The 25,904-nt window shown below is 44.4% G+C and overlaps 1 protein-coding gene across 2 annotated transcripts in view; it reads right to left on the bottom strand.

Moving 5' to 3' along the window:
- Nucleotides 1-25,620, bottom strand: part of strn (striatin, calmodulin binding protein) — a 71,217-nt gene extending 45,597 nt beyond the window's left edge. The window contains exon 1 of one of the 2 annotated variants that reach the window (XM_088610125.1): nt 25,259-25,620. In XM_088610125.1, coding sequence (XP_088466251.1) covers nt 25,259-25,471 — 213 coding nt within the window. In that variant the 5' untranslated portion in view covers nt 25,472-25,620. The remainder of the gene's footprint in view (nt 1-25,258) is intronic. The other variant, XM_088610124.1, reaches the window with a different exon arrangement.
- Between the last annotated feature and the right edge of the window lie 284 nt (nt 25,621-25,904).

Genomic DNA, 25,904 nt, shown 5'->3' with positions numbered 1-25,904 from the left:
CAGAATGGGACAGTACTGTTCAACTCTGCAGTCTGAACAGTACAAAGCAAAGCTGCCAGTATTGACGTTATACAACATTACATATAAAGTGAAGAGAAAACTAAAGGAACATTATCACTTCGTCCTGTCATTGTGCAATAAGACAGATACATTCCCAAACACAAATCACTGTTTCAATTAGGACAGTGGTGAGGTTCCATCAGCAGCAGTTCCCCACGCTGTAAAACAAGACACTTGATTGTGATTTGAAAAGGGGAACTTTAAATTGCTTGACAACACACACAAGTGCATCAGCTTCACTCTTCACTCCTGTCCAAATACTCACTTACGTAATACGATTGCTAGACAAGAGTAAACCCGCTTTCATATTTAAGCACATCAGCTTTGTGATGGGCAGGAATTTCAGTTTTTTAATGAAGTTTAAAAACCAAAATGTACTGGGAGTAACTGCCGAGTAGGGTAAAAATCTGAATTGTTTCTCTTAGAAATGTTATGTGCAATTGTGCACAGCTCCCTCACCCTCCAAACAATTTATTAAACTAATTTTGCCACGTATTCCCTTACCTCTGAAGTCTGAAAATCCTAATACTCGTTTGTCCCTAAATAGACATGGAGACTACTGCAGAAATGGGAAGACAATTGTAAATCAGCATCTTCAGCAGCGTCTTTGACAGCAGTCTGTGCTGTGGCAGAAATACAACAGGTGCTCCCCGACATTAAAATTCTTAGCTGTTCCACTATTTCTCATTCAGCTATCAAAGATGATCTACAGACAGTATGAAATGCATTTTAAAGGACATAAAACTGGCTTATTTAATTACGGTTCAAGGAAGACACACAGAGGGTCATTCATCGTTTGAGAACTGCTTGTTCAGATGCCAAATGGAATGATGAGTGTTTTTTTACATGTGTCCATTATCATTAGGAAGCTGTAGTACCTATTGTGAAAATCATATCTACTGCTTAACAATACTGCAGTGGAACCTGCAGAGGAAAACTGGGACAGGTTTTAAAAAAAAAGACTCCATATCACAATATCCATGAGCAGAAAGCCTAAATTAAATCAAAGGCAAGCTAGTTCGTAGCTCATGGAATGCTTGAGCTGTTCTATACTCTGCAAGAATTCTGAACCAAAATGATGGCAAACATTCTTTTGTTCTTTCTAAAAGTTCGAAAAGGTAACACAAAGTACTGTGCGCCACATTAAGGGAACCATGCAGCAATGCCCGAGTTTTAATAATAACAGCATGACAAGAAGAACTCCAGTAAATTACTTTTTTTTATTAACTTATATTTTAATATTTGCCTCGAGTTCAATCCTTGCAAATACACAGCGGACCTGCAGACATCGGCACCTGACACCCAGAGACAGTCTGTAACTGTCGTGTTCTGTCCTACTTGAAAATTCACTCATGTCCGTTTTCAGGTGTTACCACCTAATGATATACGTGCTGGGCTTGAACTGAAGACTGCCGAACAACAGAGCCAGCTAACACGGCCGTGTGAGTCCACCTAACCTTTTTCGACTGTATAAATTTGTTTAGTGGCACTAGACAAGCGCAGTGACGTTTCCCAATACAAGCCTTCAAGCTGATGAGAACAGAAAGCTGTGGAGACCGAACACTGCCTATTCACCCAGCACTGAACAATAGAGCCTCCAAGGTAACCATGACTGGCAACCACTGCAGAGCATTACAGATCAAGGCACTGGAAAATCGCTGTTGTTCAGCGCCCTCTAACAAGTAACACATCATGACAAACGAAATGGAGAAATAAAATTCTGTGCTAAACGCCCAGCTAAACAGCATCAATTTTGAAACTACAGGCTTTATTTCAACTCTCCCTACCACATTTCCCTATTTCCCTTAGGTGAGCAGTGATGAAAGATCCCCATAAATAACCACAGCTAAAAAAATGCAGAAACTGCAAGCTCACTGCTGCCACCAAAATCCTTGAAAAAGGCGTGCATTTTACCTGGGCAGGATGATTGCTGGAGACATGCCTGTGCACTGAAACATAATTTTGCTAAACATGGTCATTTATTATCCCTCCTGCAATTAGGGCACTATAGCCTTATAGGCCACTAACAACACTAATAAGCCCCTGATTGATGCACAGATATTATTTATGGATGATATGCATGCTCTTCCTCTCTCAGATTCTTAATCATTAATGATAAACGTCTCTCATGAGGTAGCCATCAAGGCCATCTGTGTTGTGGCTTTGCGTTTAGTGCAATGCAATATGACCACTGTTCCGGCTCCACGGTCACAGCTCACAATCACATACTGTACAGGTTTGCAAATTCAGAAATCTCTGCAGCCATCCGTGCATTACAGCTGAGCCACACATCCAGGTGAGGGCCACAGCATGTCGGAACCTGTCCCAGAAGAACAGGGAGTGAGGCAGGACCATGATCACGCTGTTCTTTTGAGCAGGGCCAAGGGAATAACCAAGGGCTCAGGTCCGGGGTTTAGCATTAATGACATCTCCTACAGCATGCTGTTCCCAGTCACCATGCTCGCGTGCAGATTTTGTGAATTCTGGTCCAGACGGAAGGGCGCTACCTACTGGTCCACCGACAGCACTCACAGCAGCAACCTGGTTTTCCTTTGAGGTCTTCTGTCTCAGTGCTGACCATACCCACCCAGCCTACAGAGAGCTAACACTGCTTATTTTACCAACCTGTTTTACTTTGACTACCAAGAACAGAGCATTTAAATGAAAAGCTGAAGGCTTCGTTTTGAAAGCACCCTGAGTTTTCAATTGGAGCTCGTGGAATTGGTCTCCCTATACCGGCTTGGTCAGGGCACAGCTGTTGGTGCCGCTGACAGAAATCACCTTCCACCTCTTTCCTTTAACAGGCTACATTTTGTTTTTTCGGAGACATGTCCAGTTAATTTAGGCGTCTGGGCTCTGTCTTCAAATTGTATCAGCATCCTGTCAAAACCAAAATGACAAAATAAACCCAGGTTGGCATTTTTAAGGCAGAATGCTGAAGGAACATGCTGCTGCAAAGCCGACTCCCTTGTGTTTCAAGTCAAAACACCGTTTCCTTCTTTTGTCCCCACAGATGATGCGACCGTTTTGTGACTTCGCCACATCACGACCTAACACAAACCTCGGATTCCTAAGCACGCAGAGACTGTTTAACATTTTACATTCCCAAGTCTCATCTGGGAGAGTACGCCCCTGTGAATCTGTACCAAGACCTCACAGGATTTATTTCAGAACTCAATTATCCAAAGTGTGACATTAAGAGGAATCATGACCGAAGTCATTCTTTGAAACTATAACTTTAGTTTTTATCAGGAAATGTTTTAAACAGTTGCACGGTATAGATGAAATAGTCCTCAAGCGTACAGCAGCACTGTTCAGATCTTATATTTATTGTCGTTCTACCTGACAATGATGGGACATGATGAGCGCCTGGAATCTCAGTTCATCGTTAGGCGGAGCTGTAGTTCTGGCCCCAGCAGTCAAGGTGCTGATGAGCGAGTTCTGTAAAACAGCTCTGCTACATCAAAATCTATTCCAATACAAACACTGCTGTTTGGCCCTTAAGAACGTTTTTGCACTCAAAAACACTATTATGTAAATGTCCTGCCCAGCATGTACCTGCCACTTGCAAAGATAGATTCCCAGCAATCCTAAATTAAAAAAAGTGGTTAGAAAACGGGTGGTTGGATGGAATTTGGACTCGAGCTTATTGCGTCCTGCACTCAGAAAGCACACACGCTTTATATCAACTACAAAGCCAAACCTTTCACAGCGTAAGGCTTAAAAAGGACAATCTGTCTGAGAAACAGACCTACCACTCAAAATCAACATCCCGTTTTAATATCAGGAACTTGAAGTCCATAACACCTTCATCTACCACAAGCGTGCCTGTGGTGTCGGTCCACAGTGTGGAACAGCAGCTGAAGAGTCTGTTCATCAATATGATCTAGACTAAAATGTCAGCTTCCAAGGATTGTTTTTAAATCTCCTGGTTATTAACCGTACCTGCAGCAGTCACTCTGTGTGACCAATATAATTTGTGGTAGGTATAGAGTCCCTGGGAACAATCTCATTCAAAACTAAAAACCTGATCCAAGAACAAGATGTGGACATTCTAATTTATTTTTAAAAACATGTAGCATTGCTGCAAAACCATCACATTACATGTTTTCAAAGACTGGTTGCTTTTACATAACTTCTGAAGTGTGAAGTCAGCTTTTCCTTTACATTTTACCTCACGTGTTTTAGAAACACGGCTGACATTTATGAGGAGGAATACTGAAGATGTCACAGCACAAGTGATAGCATGTTCCAGGAAAATACAGATTTTTTTTTGGGGGGGGGGCTTGCATTTTTGAATTCATTATCTCAAACTATTAGATTTTACACAATGAAAATGGACCCACAAAATCTTTTGTTTGGTCTGTGAAAAAAAACAGGAAAATCTGTGCTCCTCTGGCAGCTGGGAGTTGTCATAAATCCCAAAGCAGTGACTTCCGAGTGACCTATTCCTAAAATGAAAGAAACTGTGAAAGAACAGCATTACAGTAATTTATGCAGGCGAAAATAAAATTTCAATTTTGAAAACCAGAATGTGTTGGTGGAATCTTCCAGCCGGCAAAATGAATTCCGAGGTGCGTTTCCAGACAGATCGTACCGGTTTTCCAACAGCACTGCTGTCAAATTGTGCAATCTGGAATGACAAGCCCTCAAGGGTGCTGACATACCTAACAGTGTAAAAAAAACAAGTGCTCAAGAATGACTCTGGTAGTGAATTAAAACATATCAGGCCTGTGTTTTCACCTTGCATCCCATTATCCTTGACAGGTCCAGAACCCAAGAAGCTCTGCTGAGAGGCTCTCTAAGTTTCTCCATTCTGAGTATACTTGTTTTGCAGAAGGTTACAATCATTCGCTAAGAGAAGCGTCGGTTAATCAAATAGAGCTTTTTCCTTGCCTGTGTTTCCTAGACGTGGCAGTGCATCTTTTCTCACATGCTTTCCAGTCAAGGACAATAAGCTTCCTAAAAAGTTTTGGTTATCTCTGCATAGATAAGAAGCAGCTATTGAGATACATGCAAATGATTTCCTTTTCCCGCAAAAAAAAAATATATTTTGCTTGTCTGTCTCAGCAGGTTCAATATCTGGTGAAGACTTGTGACTTCGATGTTTGAAATTCAGGACAAAGTCTGCAGCCACTCACTGACTATTCCAGTCTCCCACAGTAAGAGAAAGCACCGGAAATACAAAGCAAAACCGAATTTAAAGAAATATCACATTCAGTGCCACTTTTCCTTAGAAGGAACACATATTAATCCTACAGAGATAAGGAAAAAATAAACATGTGAGTCACACACAGTACAAAACAACTTAATGTCTTAATGCAGACAGAAGAGGAGCCGATATGCTAGTTAATATTCAGCATCTAACTAAAATGCTTTAGGAGCTCTTCGCAGAGCTGTGTCTATAAATTTATTCACACCACTTTCTTTTCCACCTGCCAAACTTTTATTAGAAAAATGTTCCTTCTAGGTCACTTTAACACTGGAGCAATCGCCGAGGGCACAAGCACAAGATGTCTGAAGGGAAGAATTATTCCTCACATCCCTGTCACCCATCTTGTTTACGACGCACGCGCTTACAGCGGTGAGAGGAACTCGTTCTGTTTTATGGCGCGGCGCGGCTCCGCAGGATCGTGGCCAGGTGTGAACTCCAGCAGGCGGCACCCCTGGCTGTGCCAGCCCCTCCCTCTCTCCGATTCGCCGGGTTGCCAGGGCAACTGCCCAAGAAGATGCCTTGGGAGATGAACGTTGAGCACAGCAAAATCCACGACGGGCAAAACCATGACAGCTGCTTCCAGGTGCACGGCTGTATTTTCTCAACCACTGACTCTGTCAGTGGTTGAGACACAAGGCTGTTTGCGATGTTTTCCTCACTTAAATAGAAAGTATTGATCAATAACCCAATAAACGCCATTTTTAATATTTTAAATGCGATTTAGATGCAAAGTCTGTTCTGTTAGACCACGTGTCAGAGATGTTTGGAAGTTTCTCAGTACGCAAAATCATTTTCCCCAAATAACTAGTGCACAGCAACCTTCTATGATTAGTTATCTCCAATACATTTTCAAAACTCCATTAAAGTGCAGAAAAAACTATATCACCAGTAATATAAGAACCATCCATGTGTCCGTACAGAAAAAACAAAAGATCAGAGATGAGTAAAATCTGTTTTTTCATCCTTTGCTCCTCTGTAGTGATTGTAAACGCCACCGCTGATGAGTTCAGTGTATAACGCTTTAATACGGTTCTACAGGTTCTTATAAGGTTCGATCTGTTCTCCTCCACACTAACAGCTGATGTGTGGTGAGCGTTCTGGCGCACTATGGCTGCCGTCGCATCATCCAGGTGGGGCTGCACATTGGTGGTGGTGGAGGGGAGTCCCCATTACCTGTTAAGCGTTTTGAGTGGAGTGTCCAGAAAAGCGCTATATAAGTGTAAGCAATTATTATTATTAAAGACCACAGGGTGAGCGCCCCCAACTGGTCCCACTAACACCTTTTCCAGCAGCAACCTTAAGCTTTTCCTAGGAGGTCTCCCATCCAGGTACTGACCAGGCTCACACCTGCTGAGCTCCAGTGGGCTGCCAGTTGTGAGTTTCAGGGTGATATGGCTGCTCTACTGCCTGTACTAGCGCCTTTCTTTCCCCATCATCAATAAAGAATTGGCCGAATTTTGCTCCCTGACAATGTCATTTCACCTCACAATTAGACCCAGAGCACCGCAGCCTTACAGACAGATCAGCGGGGAGGGGAGTGCCGCTGTGTCCCTCCTCGTCTCATCATTTGCTTGGCGTGTCAGCTGAACCAGCACAAGACCCACTACCCCTCTCTACCGGCCCAGACACGCCACCCACAGGACACCCCGGCGCTGCACCTCAATCACACCACGGCATAATTAAAGCAGCCCACAGCACAGGTCCCCTCGCTCTGATCTTTAATTGCGCGCTTCCCCTGTCGGTGCGCGGCTCCCAGCTGGACGAGCCTCAGGAAACAGCTCACAGCCGAGCAGCACAAAGGCTTCTCTGCTTCCGACTGCAGTAACGAGCCCAAACGTTCCCGTCCTCCTCTTTTCCTGGATATCAGATTCTCATTTATTTGTTGCTCACCCAAAATCACCCTCATTCTTTTTTTTTTTCAAATAAGCAATGTTAAATCACCTAAATCTAAATAAACCAGTAATGGAATGAAGTCCCCCACTGCTAAGGCATTTTGGCCGATTCAGGTATCAGGACCTGCAAGCTCTTAAAATAAACCAACACCAGGTGCTGTACGTTTACTACTTGTAACTTTGCTCAAATACCCCTGAATACGCAGACTTCGGTAATGGCTCCCTGCCAGACAGTATTCCGCTTGGAATTTTTATCTCTGCAGTATTCAGCTGGAAGAACCATCATGCGATAAACGCTAAAACACCATCAGTGATGAGAATGTGCAGTTCAGTAAATATTAAACAAAACGAATACTTGAATAATGGTTTCGAATAACGAGTGTGAACACTTCTGTCTGCACAAAAGTAGAACAATTTGTGCTTCAAAAAAGCTTAATCAGGTATGCAGTTCGGGCATAGGAAATTAACAGCTGATGACAAGCTTGTGAAAGGCCCTTCAAGTCCCAACCCAAGAGAGAAAGAAACATCCATTTCCTTAAAGTATTACTTAACCTAAAGGGCTTATTGAAACATCAAGCAGTCAGAGAAAGCAGGACCCACTCTGCTCTGGTCTGAGCTAGCTTAAGAGGCACAATTAAAAGAGCACATGGATTAACTGCTTTCTGCTCACACTGGGAGCTTGCTTCTGCAGACAGCTGATTCCAGAACACTGTGGCTCGACACCTGTAGACAGCACTGTATGCCCAGCCTTCTTAGTCAATAGCCCTTCGGCACTGAAGCTGTGACCACATTCATTCTTTATGTATGCCCCATGCCCTCTTAAAAGTTGCGAGAGGGTATTCTGAGGTAGATCCAAGTGTGATGTGATGACACACTGAGAACAAGACTTGCTAACATCTCCTAGAGACACCTGCCTCCTTTGCCACACTGCTGGAGGGAATCCTCTTGGTCACTGTATTCAGAGACAACTGGACAAAACAATGCTGCCTTTTCCAGCTCAGATTAGGCAATCTGCTAAGCAGTGTTAAACAAGTTAGGCTGTTTATTCCGCTAATTAAAAAATAAGCAGAATTATATTGTGGCTAATCGGTCTTAGTGAAACACAACACAGCGTAGGCCGTAAACCCATCCAATTATACAAAACATATTGTTTTCTGGGCTCTAGAATTATGACTGTAGAGCACTGGATTTTTGGGCTATTTCCAGAAAATGTGCTTTGGACACTAGACATTCACTTTAACAAAATACCACATTTCGAAGCGCACATAAAAGCCTTAAGAAAATTAGGCTGGGTCGTGCACTTTTCTAAAATGTCTACAGAGATAGCTAGAAAGTGAAATAACAAACTTTACAGAGCAGAGACTCCGGGGTTTGTGGTAAATAGAAGAAAAATTGAGAACTGGTCAGGTTGTAATGTTTTTATATACTTTTTTTCACATCTGACGTCATCTGATGTCCTCTGAAGCTTCTCCTAGGCTGACTGGCATAACACATTCTCCCATGTCAAGAATGAAATATAAAGAATTAATGTATGAACATATGAATGAATGTGCACATAATGAAAAAGATATAAAGGGTGAGGTAAAAAAGTCTGATGATATGATTCTCTTTACTGACCGAATGCCATTTGCTCTTACCATTTCTACCCGCTCTGAAAATGTGTACATTTTTCATCCAGCAGGAATACAGTTTTGACAGGTTCTAGACATTCTGCACCAAAAATAGTCCAAAACACAAAGGCAACTGTATGCTATTCAGCAGGGTGAAAATTGTGCTGGAGCTGCACCACTGTCATCATGTCGGCATGCTGTGTTCTTTCACGTATGTCACTTCCTCTTTAAACAAAGCAGGCACAACATTTAAAGAGGAAGTGCAGAATAATAATTACACAGACGTGCTCACAGCCCCACTTAGTCTCTGATCCCACGGGCATACAGCTTACAAAAGACTGATCAGACCTCCACACCAATTGAACTGATGAAGCAGCACAGCAAAATATTACACGGTACTTCAGCTTACTCCTGAAAAACACATTTACACAGTGTCTGTGCAATTGTAATCAATGTTAAAAACGATGAAATCTGCAAGTTTGGTGTTGGTATACAACAAAGGCCTGCAGCTCATGCTGTAAAATGTCTCTAGTTATTTCTTTCTTCATATTAAAGCAATGTTCACGGGCACTTCTGGGCTGATAAAGACACAAAGGAGATACAAATTTCACAATTCTCTTCTTGTCGTCCCATTAAAGGAGGTTGCTCTCCTTCCATTATGATCTCCCAACGCACTGAAAAAGTCGACACAATGGGCTGTCATGCCTGTGCTTAGATGCTTTAGTCATAGAATCAGAAATAACATACTGGCTATACAATATTAACACACAATATACTGTATGACAACCCTAGCTATAAAATAATCAGTATGTTCATCCTGAAGAGTAGCAAGCAAAGATTTCAGCACTTGAGAAACAGTTCCAAGGTGTACTTGAAGACACTGTGCTATGCATGGCTCTCTTCAGTGCAGTTCTCAGATCAAACATACAGTATATGTAAAGCAACACCAGATGGAAATGAAGTATCAGCAAATTAGAATCTAGTTTGCCTAACTGCAAAAAAGAAGAAACAAAGGCATCCAGAATAGCACTGATGCAGTGCAATCCCACACATCCTTAGGGAGCACCACCAACACCAGAACAAATGCAAGGGAAGTTCCTTTAATTAGAAATGAGAACTCCTTTCAGCTGAGGCAGGAGTCTCAGACATCTGGGGGGAAACTACAGCTTATGCAGTACGACACAAATCCCAGTTCTGTCTGGTGTTGGTGCAACAGAATTAAGGTATTGCCAAGGATATGGGGAACAAGCATCCAAAGGAATTCCACTGGATTCCTCCAGAAAGCCAAGAGGAGTTGGGTAGTGTGGAAGCACGGAATTTGGGAGCCTCTGGGAATTTTAGCCGAGTCCAGAGTGCAAACTGGAATCTCTGGCATCACTGGCTGAGCTCACCAACAGCCTTTGGATTTGGATGGAGGGACATGTCCAGAGAGAACACTGGCAATACTCGGCTCTTATCCAGAACCGCAGGTTACAATGTTTCTGCTTGAAACATTCATGTTTACAACAACTGAAACATCAACAACAGAACACTTATTGTGTGCAGCTCCTACCCAAAGTTACTTTTTATACAGTTTACATGTTCGCTCAACTGGGATAGGATGAAAACAAATTTCTACAACACGAGGAAAGAATGAAACAGCTAAGAAGACTTTAATTTAGGACATTTTCCACCCTCTACTACCAGAGACTCATAAGCCCCGACAACATTTATCTAGGCCAAGCACTTTGTTTCTCTTTCCATCCAGACATCTCCATTGGTAATAATTTATGCTGCACACACCAAATTAATAATTAAGCCATGCCATGATTTTTAATGTTATTTCACAAACTTTATTAATAATACATGAATCAAATTGTATTTTGTTGTGCAAACAAATGTGATACATTCATATGTAATATTGAACAGAGGACTAGCCAAGATATTTTGAAGCTGGACCAAAGTTACAGCAGTGAATAGACCATTTTATTCTGGAATACCACACAGCTAATCTCTGTGAGAAACTGCAGGGAAAGTGGACCACCCCCTAGTCCACTGACATTTACTCCTTGTCCTGGTGGGCCACAGTTTTCTTCTGGTTTCTTTCCTACCTGGACTCTAAGTGACTTGATTTGAATCAACTGCTCACTTAATTGCTCTGTAATACCACCGTGTGCAGGTCTTCATTCATTGACCTCTAGGAGTTACCTATAGAACCTGGTGGACTGTGGCCCTCCAGGGCCTGGAGAATATCACTGCTTCTCACTGGAGGCAAAGATACACATCTAGAACTCCCTGAGCAGGAGCTGCTCTGACTCGAATAGCTTCATAACACAGAGCTCTATAGTCCTGTACAGCCCAATACCTCAGCCTGGCTCTTCACACTGCTCTAGACCAGTGCTCTACAGCCCAATACCTCAGCCTGGCTCTTCACACTGCTCTAGACCAGCGCTCTACAGCCCAATACCTCAGCCTGGCTCTTCACACTGCTCTAGACCAGCGCTCTACAGCCCAATACCTCAGCCTGGCTCTTCGAACTGCTCTAGACCAGCGCTCTACAGCCCAATACCTCAGCCTGGCTCTTCGAACTGCTCTACACCAGCGCTCTACAGCCCAATACCTCAGCCTGGCTCTTCACACTGCTCTAGACCAGCGCTCTACAGCCCAATACCTCAGCCTGGCTCTTCGAACTGCTCTAGACCAGCGCTCTACAGCCCAATACCTCAGCCTGGCTCTTCACACTGCTCTAGACCAGCGCTCTACCGCCCAATACCTCAGCCTGGCTCTTCACACTGCTCTAGACCAGCGCTCTACAGCCTAATACTGCAGCCTGGCTCTTCACACTGCTCTAGACCAGCACTCTACAGCCCAATACCTCAGTCTGGCTCTTCACACTGCTCTAGACCAGCGCTCTACAGCCCAATACCTCAGCCTGGCTCTTCACACTGCTCTAGACCAGCGCTCTACAGCCCAATACCTCAGTCTGGCTCTTCACACTGCTCTAGACCAGCGCTCTACAGCCCAATACCTCAGCCTGGCTCTTCACACTGCTCTAGACCAGCACTCTACAGCCCAATACCTCAGTCTGGCTCTTCACACTGCTCTAGGTTAAATCTTATTATAGTCTTCTAGATACTTTCCCCCCCACACCTGGTTTCTATATGTACCTCACAATAGAAACCCCTACTAAAACAGACACTGTTCGCCCCTTACATTCCAAAGTAGATACGGTAAGCAGGTGTGAAAAGAGAAGATGTGCTGTTAAATTAAAATTAATTCCAAAACAGGGAGAAAAAAAAACACTACAGTGGTGCTCAACTTTAATAAGAACACAAAGTGTTTTTACCTGGTGCAAAGCCCCTTCACTTTGCCGTTTAACTGTTAACACTGTGTCATACTAGAGGCACAAAAAAACACCTTTCAGACACACAATCCAAGGCACATGCATAAGACACTAGCAATTCTGGACTTAGAGAATGTGTGAAGGTTTTGTCAGTGCTCTTTGCCTTCTGTCAGAAATAAATCCTTTGCTAATATATATAAACCACATATTAGACACATCTAATAACTAACTGTTCTACCTATTAAGGTCTCATGAATACAGAACATTACAACATGAACAGAATTATTAAAATTAGAAGCCAGCCTCAGTGATCATGGTAGTAGTGCATGCAGGTCTAACCTAGGTCTGGGTCCTGTCGGGGACTCGCAACACTAAACTCACGACACACACGGCAGAGCACAATGCAAACTGAGGGAATGGATTCAATCCCTCATGAAGTGATTTGCCCATCATTGCCCTCTACAGGTCCAGCTCTCCCTGCACACATCAGTACTCCCTCTGCTAGGAGACCAGGACTACAGGCTGGGATCTCAGGTCGGGAAAGCGCTTGCTGAGACCAGTGCTCTGCATCACGAGCTTCTTTTACATCAGCCAGTTTAATTTTTAATGGCTGGGAAACCATAACTAAAACAGTTAATTATTCATGTAAACTGATTGCATGATCGCTTTTCGTTCAGTTTTGATTTTGTTTCTTACCAAAAAACACTTACTAAATATATCACCCTGCTAAAATCCCCGGGTCACAGCTTGATTCTTTTCCAGCGCAGGCATCGAGCTACCTTGAAGAGCTTCCTGCTACGATTAGTAAAGACAGAAGCCAAAAAAAAGCTAGGTAAGGTAACATTACAGTACCCATCACAGAACTTCAGTTAATACTGTTACTGCTGTTGTTGTGCCAGCAAGACGCAAAGTGCTGAACTGCAAATACTACGGTTTTAGATAATATAATAACATTTCCCCTAGGTATAAGAAATTAAAGCTTTGATAAGATTTGTAGGCAAACAAAGACCTCCAAAGAAACATGCAGAATGGGTACATTTATAAAAATATTCAAGGACCACTAAGGTGTCACATAACAAACACCGAACAGCTCACAGGCCAATTCAAAGAGAACAAAATGAGAGAGACAGTAAAAAGAGACGTTGCTGATTTCTGCTTCGGGTCAGAGTCAGAACATGGCAGCACCCATGTTACAATATCAACATTGGCCACTGAGAGCTTTTTTAATGAGCAACACACTGTCCAGGATTTGTCATGTAAGCAAATTACTCTTTCCATGAAATGCAAATTCGCTCTCAGGCAGCAACAGCAACACACCGCAGATGGTTTGCTTTTGCAAAAGGCGAAAGAGTTTTTAAATCTGCTACTGCTGCCAACCCTCATGAATTTTACAAACATTAATGCCTGTGCACTTGAGATGACCCACAAAGTCTTTGATGAACTCTTGACCACAGATTCGACTCCGAAGTCTCCAACTCCTTTGTCTAACACTGTTAGTTGGTTATCAGTTAGGAATTAAATCTTTGCGTGCACAAGTGATCTATTTTTCTTGTTTGAAATGGCCGAGAAACTGTAGGAAACCAGGGACCCCTCTGTTACCGTTACACAAGGGGGAGTCCACAGGATCTGAGCCAGGGTACGTAGACTCTCCTTCATCAGACGAGTATAAGACCTTTGCTGTCTTGCAACAGCTTAAATACGTTTGACAGATGTACAAATACATTGTTACAGTCTCGCTGGGAAAAACACATCTGCTTCAGGGGGTCATCCTGTGAGAAAGATTTGAGCGTAAACAGATTCTCCCAAATGCCTGCAATACCAACCCACAACAAAAAGTCTGCGCGCCAAAAACATTTCGGGGGAATTTGTCATTTCAAAATGCTCTGAGCCAACCACTGCTTGTATGCTCTGTGCTGCCCACACAGCTAACCAAAAACAGCTTCCTGTCCTTTCTCCGTGTGAAGAGAAGTGAGGCTAAGAGCAGCACACACAGAAAATCATCGACTCCTCATTTCTCCAGTTAGTTATTTACATATTTATTTCATGCAGGGAGAAAATAGTCTAGGCTAATCCAAGCTGCAATTTAGTCCCCTGCACAAGATGAAGATAATGTGTGCGTACGTGTTGATTTTTTTCAAACTGGGAAACGTGTCAAAGCGAGGAGCTCGGGACGGCATCCCAGAGCCACTTGCAAAGGCCGCAGATGCGCGCCGGCGGGCTGCTTCACAGCCTGCAGGAAGTGGAAGACGGAACGATGGTACAAAAGAGACAGAGCGGCAGGCAACTCAGCAGACGCAGGGAAAGATCACGCGAGGCCTAGAGTTAAAAAAACAAACAACAAAGAAAAGGGGGAGGAGAGAAAAAGGGAAAAAAATGAAAAAGATGGAAAGACAGAAGGCAGAAAGGTGCCGAGAAAGACGGAGGCCCCTGGAGGTTCAGTGAAGATGAGGAGAGAAGGCCCCCAAAATCTAGCACCCTCTTCATCAGATTCCATGGCTCAGTTCAATTCGGCTTAACAAAACAAGAAGAGGCTTGCAGGCCAAATACTACAACACTTAGCAGGCGGAACTTGCAGCTTGTTGTCATTACCTCCTTGTGGTTATGAAAACCACCGGTCGAGAACAGGTTGCAGCAACGAGAGATGAAAAAAAAACTACAATACTGCATAGGGCCTCACTTGAGGCGCCAAAAGACAGTTCCACCAATGAGATCACCAGCGATAAGGAAGGCAGAAGGCTGTGCAGCTGTTTATCTGTTGCACACCACTTGACACTGCATCTTAAAGAAGCAGGCAATCTGGCAGGGACAGCCTTGAGTGGCTACTCGTTGATCCTCACAATGCAGGATCTGTTGACTGCAGCTGATTTTCATTTTTCGTAAAACAGGACTCTGACCTAGCTGCAATGGCTTCTATGAGATCTAATGATACAGACTTGATATGGGCCATTCAGATACACTCTTGAATACAGCAAAGTCTTACTCTGCCCTGGTCAGCTCTTAAGAACCCATAATGTTTCTGTGTTTTTTCAGAGCTACACTTGGCAAAGAGCTCAAGATAGCAATCCTGAAAAAAACATGTTTTGTGGATTGATTGTAGGACAACAAAGGAATAAAATCATCAGAACAAGGACATAGGCAACAAACACCTACGCAGAGCTCAGTCCAACATCTGTCCATCTGATAACTGGGTAAAGGAGATGAACTTAGAGTAGGGATTCCCAGCCCCGGTCCTGGGGAAACACTTACATGCTGCTTTTTGTTCCAGCTGAACTCTCATTTTGACCTAATAACTCATCTCGCTGAACCTCTTATTGACCTAATTACAGTTTTAAAACACATAGAAGGTTACCCTGTAAATGCTGTTTCCTAAATTCCATCTTTTGAGCACAAATCAAAGTTTTGCAAACTTTCCAATCAAGCAATTTTTTGATAATAAAGGATTTAAATCGGGTCAAGAGTGAAAACCAGCGGGGCCTCCAGTAGCAGAGATGGGAACTCCCTCTGAGAGACAGGCCTGCCCTCTGCACTGCTGCCTGGTGGGGGAACTACAGGTCTGCTTTGCGTTCCAGCTGTGAGAGGTGCTCCTAGCCATGCTGCATGTGATGTAACCGCCTAGGAACACAGCATCTGGAGACATCTCTACGTGCAAGAGAAAAGAACAGGCAACGGAAGCCTCTGCTTCCCCAAGCGAGAGAGACAGAGATCCAACAGTCTGTCCATTCTGAGTGCTCAGCTATTACCTGCAGCTGAGCTCAATATTTTGCCCTGCTCAAAATGTTAATATAATTATATGTAAATTCATAAGTGAGCGTGTGATCCTTAGAACTGGGTACAAAACCTGCAAATATTTTATGTACACTGCGCCAGAATAACCGCATGCATTATTACGCTCTCCTGTGAAGACTCATCACCATGCAGTTTAATCACCAGAGCAAAAGCTAAATAAGTGTTTATAATCTCCCGTTTAAAACATAATGAGGGATTATTGTGTAACAGTTTTGACAAATTACTGATCCCAGATTAATTCTGCTTTAGTGCTATAAAAAACCCAATGTCCCAGGTGCCTACAGGTCAGGCACAGTTATTACGTATGCTTTGTTGTTGTGTTCAAGCCTACACAGACCCCTAGAACTATTTTCATGCAATGACAAACACACTACATTACTTTGATATATTTTTCATTAAATATGGACTGTGGACTTCACGGTGAATGAGTAGGAAAAGTATGCAATGTCAGCCATTAGTGGAGCAGTAACTAATTACTAAAATCAACGGTTTGTTTCATTTACAGAATCTTTCTACTACAACCTCAAAAAAATTACAGTTCTGCACAAAACCTGGAAGAATATTGTTATGCAGCTGCTGATAATTTAAACCCCAGTTCTGAAAAAAGAGTAGTTCTGAAATGTTTAATCTCAAAATCCTGACAAATTCACTTGCTTTATATACAAGATAAGTTTTTTGTCCAAATGCAAAAAAAACTGAAAGCTGAAATGCAGATTAGAGCAAAGGAGGCGAGAGAACGAACGGACCACATTCTTTCAGGAGGTTACTTGCCAGCTTGTTTTCATTCAGCACAAGAAACCTGCTGACTCCAGTTCTGCTACAGTCAAGACAGCCCCTGCGTGCCTGTTCTCAGCACAAAGGAATCGCAGGGCGTGTTCCTGGGAGGTCCAAGTTCCTTCCTTTGAAAAACAACCCAGGTAGACTGACTCAATTCAGGATCGAAGGGCTGACGTCACGCAAGCCATTTTCACTCCAGGGCCTACAACTACCGCAGCCGTACCTGAGCTTTCTCCCTCTTCACGATGGCGGTATTGGCCCCTGTGTATTCGGTGCCGGGGCCACTGCCTTGTTTCTGCAGGCCAGGAGCAGAACACCAGGTAACGACGCAGTCCGACAAATTAAAGCGATACCGGAGAACAAGGACACTCTCCCAGCGAAGGAAAAAAAGTTCCCAACGTTAAACATGAAACAAACAAGCTATTGTTGCTTTTTAAGAAGGCCAGCCCAAGCAATAGTACTTTGCGCCACGCAATGTGTTATCACTATAAAAAGCGCGGCCTGTATGCCAATTATTCCAGCAAAACGTTGCCTGGAATGACCCTGTCTCTGGTGCTTCACAGTGTAGTGAGAACTGATCAAGATCATTTGAATCTGTGCCCGTGGCTGGAAGGTTGCCGGCTCAAATCCCGCAGCCGGCAGAGGAATCCTACTCCGTTGGGCCCCTGAGCAAGGCCCTTAACCCCAGCTGCTCCAGGGGCGCTGTACAATGGCTGACCCTCTGCTCTGACCCCCAGCTTCTCTCCCTGTCTGTGTCTCATGGAGAGCAAGCTGGGGTAAGCGAAAAGACTAATTCCTAATGCAAGCAATTGTATAGGGCTAATAAAGCAACATTATCATTATTATATTATTATTATTATTATTATTATTATACTCTGACTTTACTTTTCACCCTTTTTTAACTCCTCTAACTTGTACTTAAAGAATCAGACAAAAAAGGCGAAGCAGGGTGCTGCCAAAATCCTGTATGAAACTCCACCTGTTGAAGTTATTGCTCAAGCCTGTTGATTAACAAGCAGAAACCCAATAAACCGGCTGTTTGAGGGCGAGGTAATTTTATTTCCTCCAGGAGCCCAACCTGTCTGGGTGTTTCCAGTTGTGAGGGCCTTCGCTCCTTACAGACTGGTTGTATGCCCATCCAAATCATGTCGCAATCCTCTCCGCCAAACACAAAGCCCTCTTCTTGTGCCCAGACTGCTTGCAGCGTTAGCATTTATGCACATAACTCCTTCCTCTTCTCCTGAAATGAAGCAGTGACTCAACTGCAGGCTCTGGATGGGCTGCTGTGAGGCCAGTCCACATTTTGGATGGCTCTGACTGAACTATAATGTCCATTGGTTCAGCTACAAATTTGCTGTGTAGCGTGTTAGGAGAAAGGGAACCCCATGCACCCAAGATTCCTTCATTCCCTCAGGCCTGTGGCAAAAATAATCCTCTTTGCACATCCAGACACATCAATACATCAAAGGGCAAATTAAAAGTTATTTTCCCTCCATGTACATATCCTAAAAGAGGGTTTAGCTGAAAAAAGGGCCCTGCTTTCCTTAAAATGAATCTCTGGAACCCAGGCTGAAGGAGGGTTTTTCTAACCTCAGCAAACAAACCCACCTCAGCCAGCTCTGAAAAAAAGCAAACATAATAATGTACAGAGTTTAGCCTCATTCACAGCTTAATTTCCAAAAAAGCTGATGCTTTTGTCAGGCACAGAAATCCTAAGGGGCTTCACAGGTGCAGAAAGACGTAGCTCCTTATTATTCTTCCATGCCACTGCAAAAGAGCTACAGCCTACTTACCTGCCATTTACTTGCAAAATCCTCATCCACTGCATGCAATGAGATATGCTTTCACACCAGGATTACTCACTGAACTGCTCCTCAGCACCGTGGAATGGCACACTGCTGGAGAGCTGGGCAATGCAGCAGCGTGGATTACATTCTAGTATTTCCTACATTATAGTGATACATTATACATTCTCCGCAGCCAGACAGTGCGACGTGAAACTCACAGCCTTCTACGCTGTTTTAAACTTGACTTTTCAACACAGAACAACAAAACGTAACAAAAGCAACACATGGTCTTCTTTTTAACAATGGCACACCCTTGAGATTTACTGTGCCAATCACCATTCTCCCTCCCCACTGTGTTTTACAGATCTTTATCAAATAAATAATAAAAATGCATTACATAATAGATTAAATCAGTTATAAACCAATTTTAACAATTACAGATTGGCCATAAAACAGACCTGCATGGGGAAATCTGAACTGCTCTTTTAATTTTAATGGGGCTCAAGCGTTTTACACTGTATACAAAGGTATTAGTGTACATATGGGAAGCTGTGGAACATACAATAACTGAGGACTGACAGAAAGACACGTGAGCATAGCAAAGAGATGCATGCCCCACTCACACATCTTGTACTACTGACCAACTCTTACTTAACAAAGCCATCAGGTGCTATTGCTGAAATACACCAACAGCGCACAGGGTCCCATTAGAATTCCAGACAGTATTACTCATAGGTTGCAGCTCTAGCTCAGTCTCAATGGGCCTTCAGTCACTTGTTGTCTGAGTTACTCTGGCCAAGACATCCGACACGCAGGCTGTTTGGGACAGTTCAACTGAGACGTCTTCTGAGCAAAAACGCCAAAAAAAAAACAGCTTTCCCTGGCGCGAGTGCATCCTCAAGGACTGTACAACTCCCAGCCTGTGACGACACAGACGCTGGATTACGGCCAGAGAGACTTCATTAAAGCACAAAAAAATCCAAACAGCACACAGTACAGTATTGTACTGACCGCATTCACCACATTCTGGTGTTCAGGCTGTAACAGAGTCCTTGGCTACTGCTTAAAATCACACAAACACAGCTATACTATTACACCATATTTACTAGCAAAGAGCTATACTACAGCCACTAGCTGTAGCATGAGTAACTAGTGACCTTTTGGGCTTATTGACAGAATCTGCTGCATGCTAATCTTGCCTGCAAGTGATCTTGCTTTTCAAAAGAGAAATAAAAACACTTTCTAATGAAAGTGCAGCACACTCGGTTGGATTCTTAATCTTGGGCTCTGCTGCTCTCCACCAAGAGTGTTCAAATGAAGGCAATTTTGCCTTGTGCAGAATTTAAGGTTCAACAGCAAAACTACACTTCAAGCCTACCAGTCAGCACACTGAAGCACGGTGGAGCTCTGCAGCGTGAGTCATACAAGACTCAATTAGAAAATCACCACCTGCGTTGTATTGTGAAAATGACAAGGACATCCTTAAATCAATGGATCTCCAGACCATGCATCTGCAGCAAAGCGCACTTCATGAAGACACAGTGGGCATGTGTTTGGCAAATACTAAATATTTTCACCAAAATAAACGCAGGAACAAAGTGGCATACAAGCGCCTCATCTTCCGCGTTACGTAAAAAGGCAGTTTCAAAACACTCACAAGCCTTCTGGCTTCTTACTCCTACTCAACTTTTCCCACCCCTGTCACCCACCGTGGGATATTTTTACACAAGGAAAATGGGCAGTTAAAACGCTAGCTTCCTTCTGTCGGGAGGAAAAAAAAAAACTCTGGAGGTGGAGCAATTTGAAGGGAGGAAATGCAGGCAACCAGATAAAAAAAACAACCTCTTCAGCCCATCACTGCCCTCCACCCCTCTGCTCCCCCAAGACTCGTCCAGCGAGGAAAGGGGTCACAGGCCAGGACAGAGGAGTGCCGTACTGTTTCAAGCCCCTGACTACAGTGCTCCCAAAACCCTGCTGTTGTGGAGTGTTCAACAGGAAGGATCATTCACAACAGCTACTGTGAGGCCTGCATCTTCGCCTGGGACTGTCTTCTACTGTTGAGCAGAAAAAAAAAACCACTTCCAATTCCCTTACGCACTCTTCTTTTTATCTTTTTCTCCCTTCTCCGCTTGATTATGTGCATTTTCTATTCTTGCCCCATGCGCTGAGCAAATGAGAATTCCACCCCCTCTGGATAAGCACTATACTAGAATTTGCACTTGCAGGGAGCAGGAAAAAAAAACCTCCAGAGCTACCGATTTTCATTGCACTGATCAGAAGACCGAAAAAAAGACGTCAAGAAAAGAGAGAAGAGATAAATGTGTAGCCCGTGGAATGCACAGCCTCAAAGACATCCAAGGGAGAAAACCACACATCAAACTAGCAAACTATTAGCAAAGTCACAACCCACTGCCCTGAAAAGGGAGACAGGTTTCGGGATTTCTCTGACCTGACAGCTGTGCTGTGCTGTCAGACACACAATTGCCCCAGGGCAAAGTGTGTAAAAATCCTCAGGAAAGGAGGGAATCAAAAAGGAAACATCTGAATCAATACACATTGTTCTGTCGAGCACAGAGACAGGCATCCTTCTGGGATAGTACAGAGCAAAGCTGTGACTTCGCACCAATGAACAACCAATAGTTTTCCTAACCTTACTGACTCAGCAGCATGTTCGTGCACAGGGAAGTGTAAGATACACTTCTGGGATGTGACATATTTATTACAACCATGGAAAAATTAAAGGCACACTTCAATGAAGGGTAAACACATGAAGCACTCGAAAATACAAGCAAAACGCATGGCGTCTCTCAATGTTATTTAAAATCGACAGGGGGAAACAGTATACTCACACACGTAAACAGAGACATGAAAGCTGAATGTTTCTGGGACACAACCTCAAAAAGCCGTGCAAGGCTGCCGGCCCTGATGGCATCCCCTCCTGTGTTTTAAAGGCATGTGGAGCACAGCTGGCCCTTGTCTTCACTGTAATATTTAACATGTCACTATCCCTGTCTACTGTCCCACTGTGCTTCAAGAGCACTACTGTCATGCCACTGCCTAAAGCAACCAAGGTGTCATGTCTCAATGACTCCCGTCCGGTGGCACTCACTCAGCAGTCATGAAGTGTGTGAAGAAACTGGTGATGGGACACATCAACAGTATTGTCCCGGACTCCATGGACCCCCTGCAGTTTGCTTATAGGAATAATAGGTCAGTGGACGATGCTGTCTCACTCGCCCTTCACGCCACCTGGACAAGAGGAACACCTGTGCCAGGATGTTATTTATGGACCTCAGCTCAGCCTTCAACACAATTGTGCCAGGCAGGCTGGTGGTCCAACTCAGGGGTCTGGGCCTCAGCAACTCCATCTGCAATTGGGTCCTGGACTTCCTGACAGGCAGACCCCAAATGGTGAGGATTGGAAACAAAACCTCATCCCCTCTGATCCTCAACACAGGGGCCCTGCAGGGCTGCTGCCTGAGCCCACGGCTGTATTCTCTATTTACACATGACTGTGTGGCTAGATTGAACAGCCACCACATCATCCAGTTCGCTGATGACACCACAGTAATCGCTCTTAACATCGGCAAAACAAAAGAGATTATAGTGGACTTCCGGAGGCACAGAGGACGTCACACACCCATCATCATTCAGGGGGCTCCAGTGGAAACTGTCAGCACCTTCAGGTTCCTCGGCCCCCAGATCACTGAGGGGCTGAGCTGGTCAGAGAACACTGCTGCCATCCTCACTGAAGCCCACCAGCACCTTCACGTCCCGCGATGGTTAAGGAAGTGGGGGATGAGAAAGACAAAACTCACCAATTTGTACCGTAAAACCATTGCGAGTGTCCTGACCGGTGGTATTAGTGTGGTATGGTGGAGCCACAGTACAGGACAGAAAAGCCATACAGAGGGTTGTGAGGTCCGGGCAGAACACTGACCAGTAGATTCAGAAACAGTTTCTTCCCCCAAGCAGTCCATATCATAATAAGGACCTGCACTTTAAGGTACAAGTTTGCACTATGTCCTGTCTTGGCTGTCAATGTCCGTTCGTCATTTGTGCCTATTTTTTTCTCTCTGCTGTTACTGAGTACAGCTAAATGAGTAAGCATTCCAATACACTTGTTGTATATGGCAAATAAAAAACCTTGAATCTTGAATTCATTGCTAGCATACTGGGCTGAATCCTGCTTTGGAAAAAGAAAATCCCCAAGGCTGGTAAAACTTAATGACAGCCCTATATTCTCAGAACATCTTTATCATGTCTAAAGCCATTCAGCAGCTGTCCAGATTACACGCTCCTATTTCACACAAGCTGACTGTCCGAGCCCTCATTACTGAACACATGCCCATGCGACAGCACAGCAAACAAACAACTTGGAAAAGTGCTGTGTAATGCAAACCATAGCCCGACCAATCTATAGCCAGAGCAATGTAGGAAACAACCACAAACTGCTCCTTGCCACTGGATAAAATAGCATTTCCTGCTTTTTTGGCCTTTTTTTTTTCCTTCCAGTATTACTTTTAATGATGTGAACAGCAAACCAAAATTCCACGACCTTACTGTCTTCTTCAGAAAGTGTAAGTCAAGTGTCTAAACCTCCGATATTCACAGCTAAACCCCCAAGGTGTTTACAGCATTGCGCTGCGTCAGGGTTTTTTGTAGAAACAGTAACAACTGCTTGCATTTGTGTAATCAGAGAAGAGAGTCCAAGGTAGCACACACACAAAAACATCATACATCCTGGCTTGCAAAGCTAGACCGCTATTATACCGTTTGCTAACTAGAAAACATTCATGTCTACTGAGCATTCACTATAAGGAGAAAACTTTTTCAGTACAAAAAAAGGGAAGAAATGAATTTCTCTCCTGCAACAAAGCATTCTGAACTCTCACAGGCCTAGTTAAACAGAGGTCAACTTTATTGAGGAGGAAGAATTTAACTTTGCAACTGAACTGGCCAAAGCCAATGGTGAGATGACTTTCATTTACTGTAAGTGGCCAGCTGCCCACATCAAGCAAAAAGCACCTCCAAAACTATCGGCATTGGTCCTGAAAACCCCCTGCTGTGCCAGTTGTGCTCTGTTTCTCTTGTTTCCACACAGAGCAGACTGTCAGGCCAGAATGGATAAAAATCTATCTGGCTTCGCCACTCTCTGTTACACCTGATCTGTGCTCACCCAAGACCTTCAGTGAGCAGGTACTCTTTGTGGACAAACAATCGCCAGACTGGCGTGCTTTAGGGCAATTTTTGGATGTCGGCTTCTCTCAGCCATCCAAGGAAATGCGGGATGAGATAATTTTTTTCTGCATTCACCACTACGTGGAACAGCCAAGCTTATCGACAGCGCAGGCCCCTCATAGTGCATGAGGAGATCCGTAAGTACAAGAGAGTGTGCGTGGAGGAGGCAGCAAATCTTAAACGCTGCTGTAGTTTAGATCACCGATCTCAACAAGACCAGACCCCCGTCCCGCCCCACACCCGGGCCCCCTCTTAAACCCCAACGCAACAGGTGAGCGGACAGTCTTTTAAAGACACAAAGCGGAGAGGGACATTTCAACTCCCCCTCTCTCAGAGGCTGCCATCAGCTCCGACCCCAGCGACGCAGCTCAAAATGCTTAGTGGCTGCGGCACCAAAGCTCATGGCCCTGCTCCAGATGCCAAAAGGATTTACTACAGGGCACTGAAAGGCAGTGTGCACCAAGAGGAGTGAAGGAGCGGGCAGCAGGCCCTCCTCAAGCACCAGGGTGCCCTGCACAAACGACAGAGGGGTTAGGGTTGGTTATATGTCAGAGCGCACTAAACTCTCAGTAAGCAGCCTGCTACTTTTTTAGTGATTTGCAGCAGCTTTGGCTTAGTCACCCTGTGTGTCTAATGCACTTACTGTTCATAGACGGCTCAGTGCCGGACTTAACTACTAATGAGAGTTTGGAGGCCAGTGTCTCAAACCCTCTTTAAATATTCACGACAGAATTTAAACAGTAGACCTCAACGTGTTTCATTGGGGGGGGGGGGGAACTATTCAGTAGATTTTCAAATTAATATTTAGCATCTGTCACGAAATTCGCCATCGTTTTTAATTCTGTGGCGTTTTAAATCTCAGCCACAAAACATTTGAGCGTGGTTGCATCGTATGTGGGAGTCACTTCGTATCAAAGAATTATTGACCTCTTCCCTTAAGACAGAAGCCCTACATCACACCTATCTAACCTCCTTGTCTCACGAATTTACATAACTTTACATTTCAAAGGTGCAAACGGAATTCAGTGCCAAGAACTGATTGCTCTGACACATCGGAGTACACACTTCTCCGAGCACATCGGAGAGCTAAACACGGTTACAAATGTATAAAATGCAGGTCGGCTTTTGCCGGTGATAAACGGAGGGGTGCAGACAACAATTCACATGCTGTAGCCCGGAATCCGAAAGCGTTACACTTCGCCACCTTATCACATCCTGAAACATTTCTACGCCTCTGAACACAGCGAAATGTGTTTTCATGCACAGGGTCTGACACCCCTGTCGAAACGCAAAAGCAACCCGGCACGACATTGCACGTCGGCAAAACACGCGAAACCTCTTGTTTTAAGTTACACATTTCAGAACTCGTGTCCGATCGCAACACCCAGCCTTGGCCCTAGAAGCTACACAACCCTTAGCTGTTTATGCACTGTTTGCTACTCAGTAGTCGGGGAGGAGGGGGGACTGAGCCCGTTCTGTTCAGTGCCGATCCGGAGGGCAGGCAGGGCTCTCTCCGGGACCGTCACGAACGCGGACCGGACCCCGGCTGGGCGCTCAAGGTTGTTTACCTGTAACTCGGCCCGCTCCACCTCCCACTGGGCTCTCTCCACCTCGAATCGGGCCCATTCGTGCTGCAGGAAGTGCAAGATCCCCGGGATACTGTACTGCGCCCGGGCCGCCTCCCCTCCGCCTCCCTCGGGCTGGGGTCCCTTCCCACCGCCGGGCAGCACCGAGTTATTGTTGTTGTTAAAAAAGACTCCGGGCCCTGCCTGTTCTTCCATGGCCAGGCCAGGTAACAGCGCTCGGTTCGCGGAGGGTTGACACGGCGCTTCTGTCTGACGGCTCTCCTCCGCCGCTTCTTCGCTCACTCTGTGGTCTCCGCCTCTACACGGAAAAAAAAAAATCAAGAGCTCTCTCTGCTGGGGACCAAACTCACTTCTGACAGCTGGCTGTCATTCAATGACGTCAAACCCCATGCACACGCCCATAATACATTAGGCTTCCGTATATCTATGGTCTTTTTACTGCACTAGTTTTCCAAAGCATGATGGGATTTATAGTCTTCTCAGCTCCTCGACAGTAAAACCACCATAATTCGGGTTGAATTGAAAAGCCAGGTTATTATTTTAACACAGTTACCTCCTGTCACTGATTTCCCAAAGGTATTCACATATAGAATTCAACTGAAGTACACAGATAATTTAATAGATTCCT

The sequence above is a fragment of the Lepisosteus platostomus genome, chromosome 17, assembly GCF_059453375.1.
Source record: "Lepisosteus platostomus isolate fLepPlt1 chromosome 17, fLepPlt1.hap1, whole genome shotgun sequence".
NCBI classification, from domain to species: Eukaryota; Metazoa; Chordata; class Actinopteri; order Semionotiformes; family Lepisosteidae; genus Lepisosteus; species Lepisosteus platostomus.
Note: the sequence above shows the minus strand (reverse complement) of the source record. Positions and strands in the feature narration are given on the sequence as shown.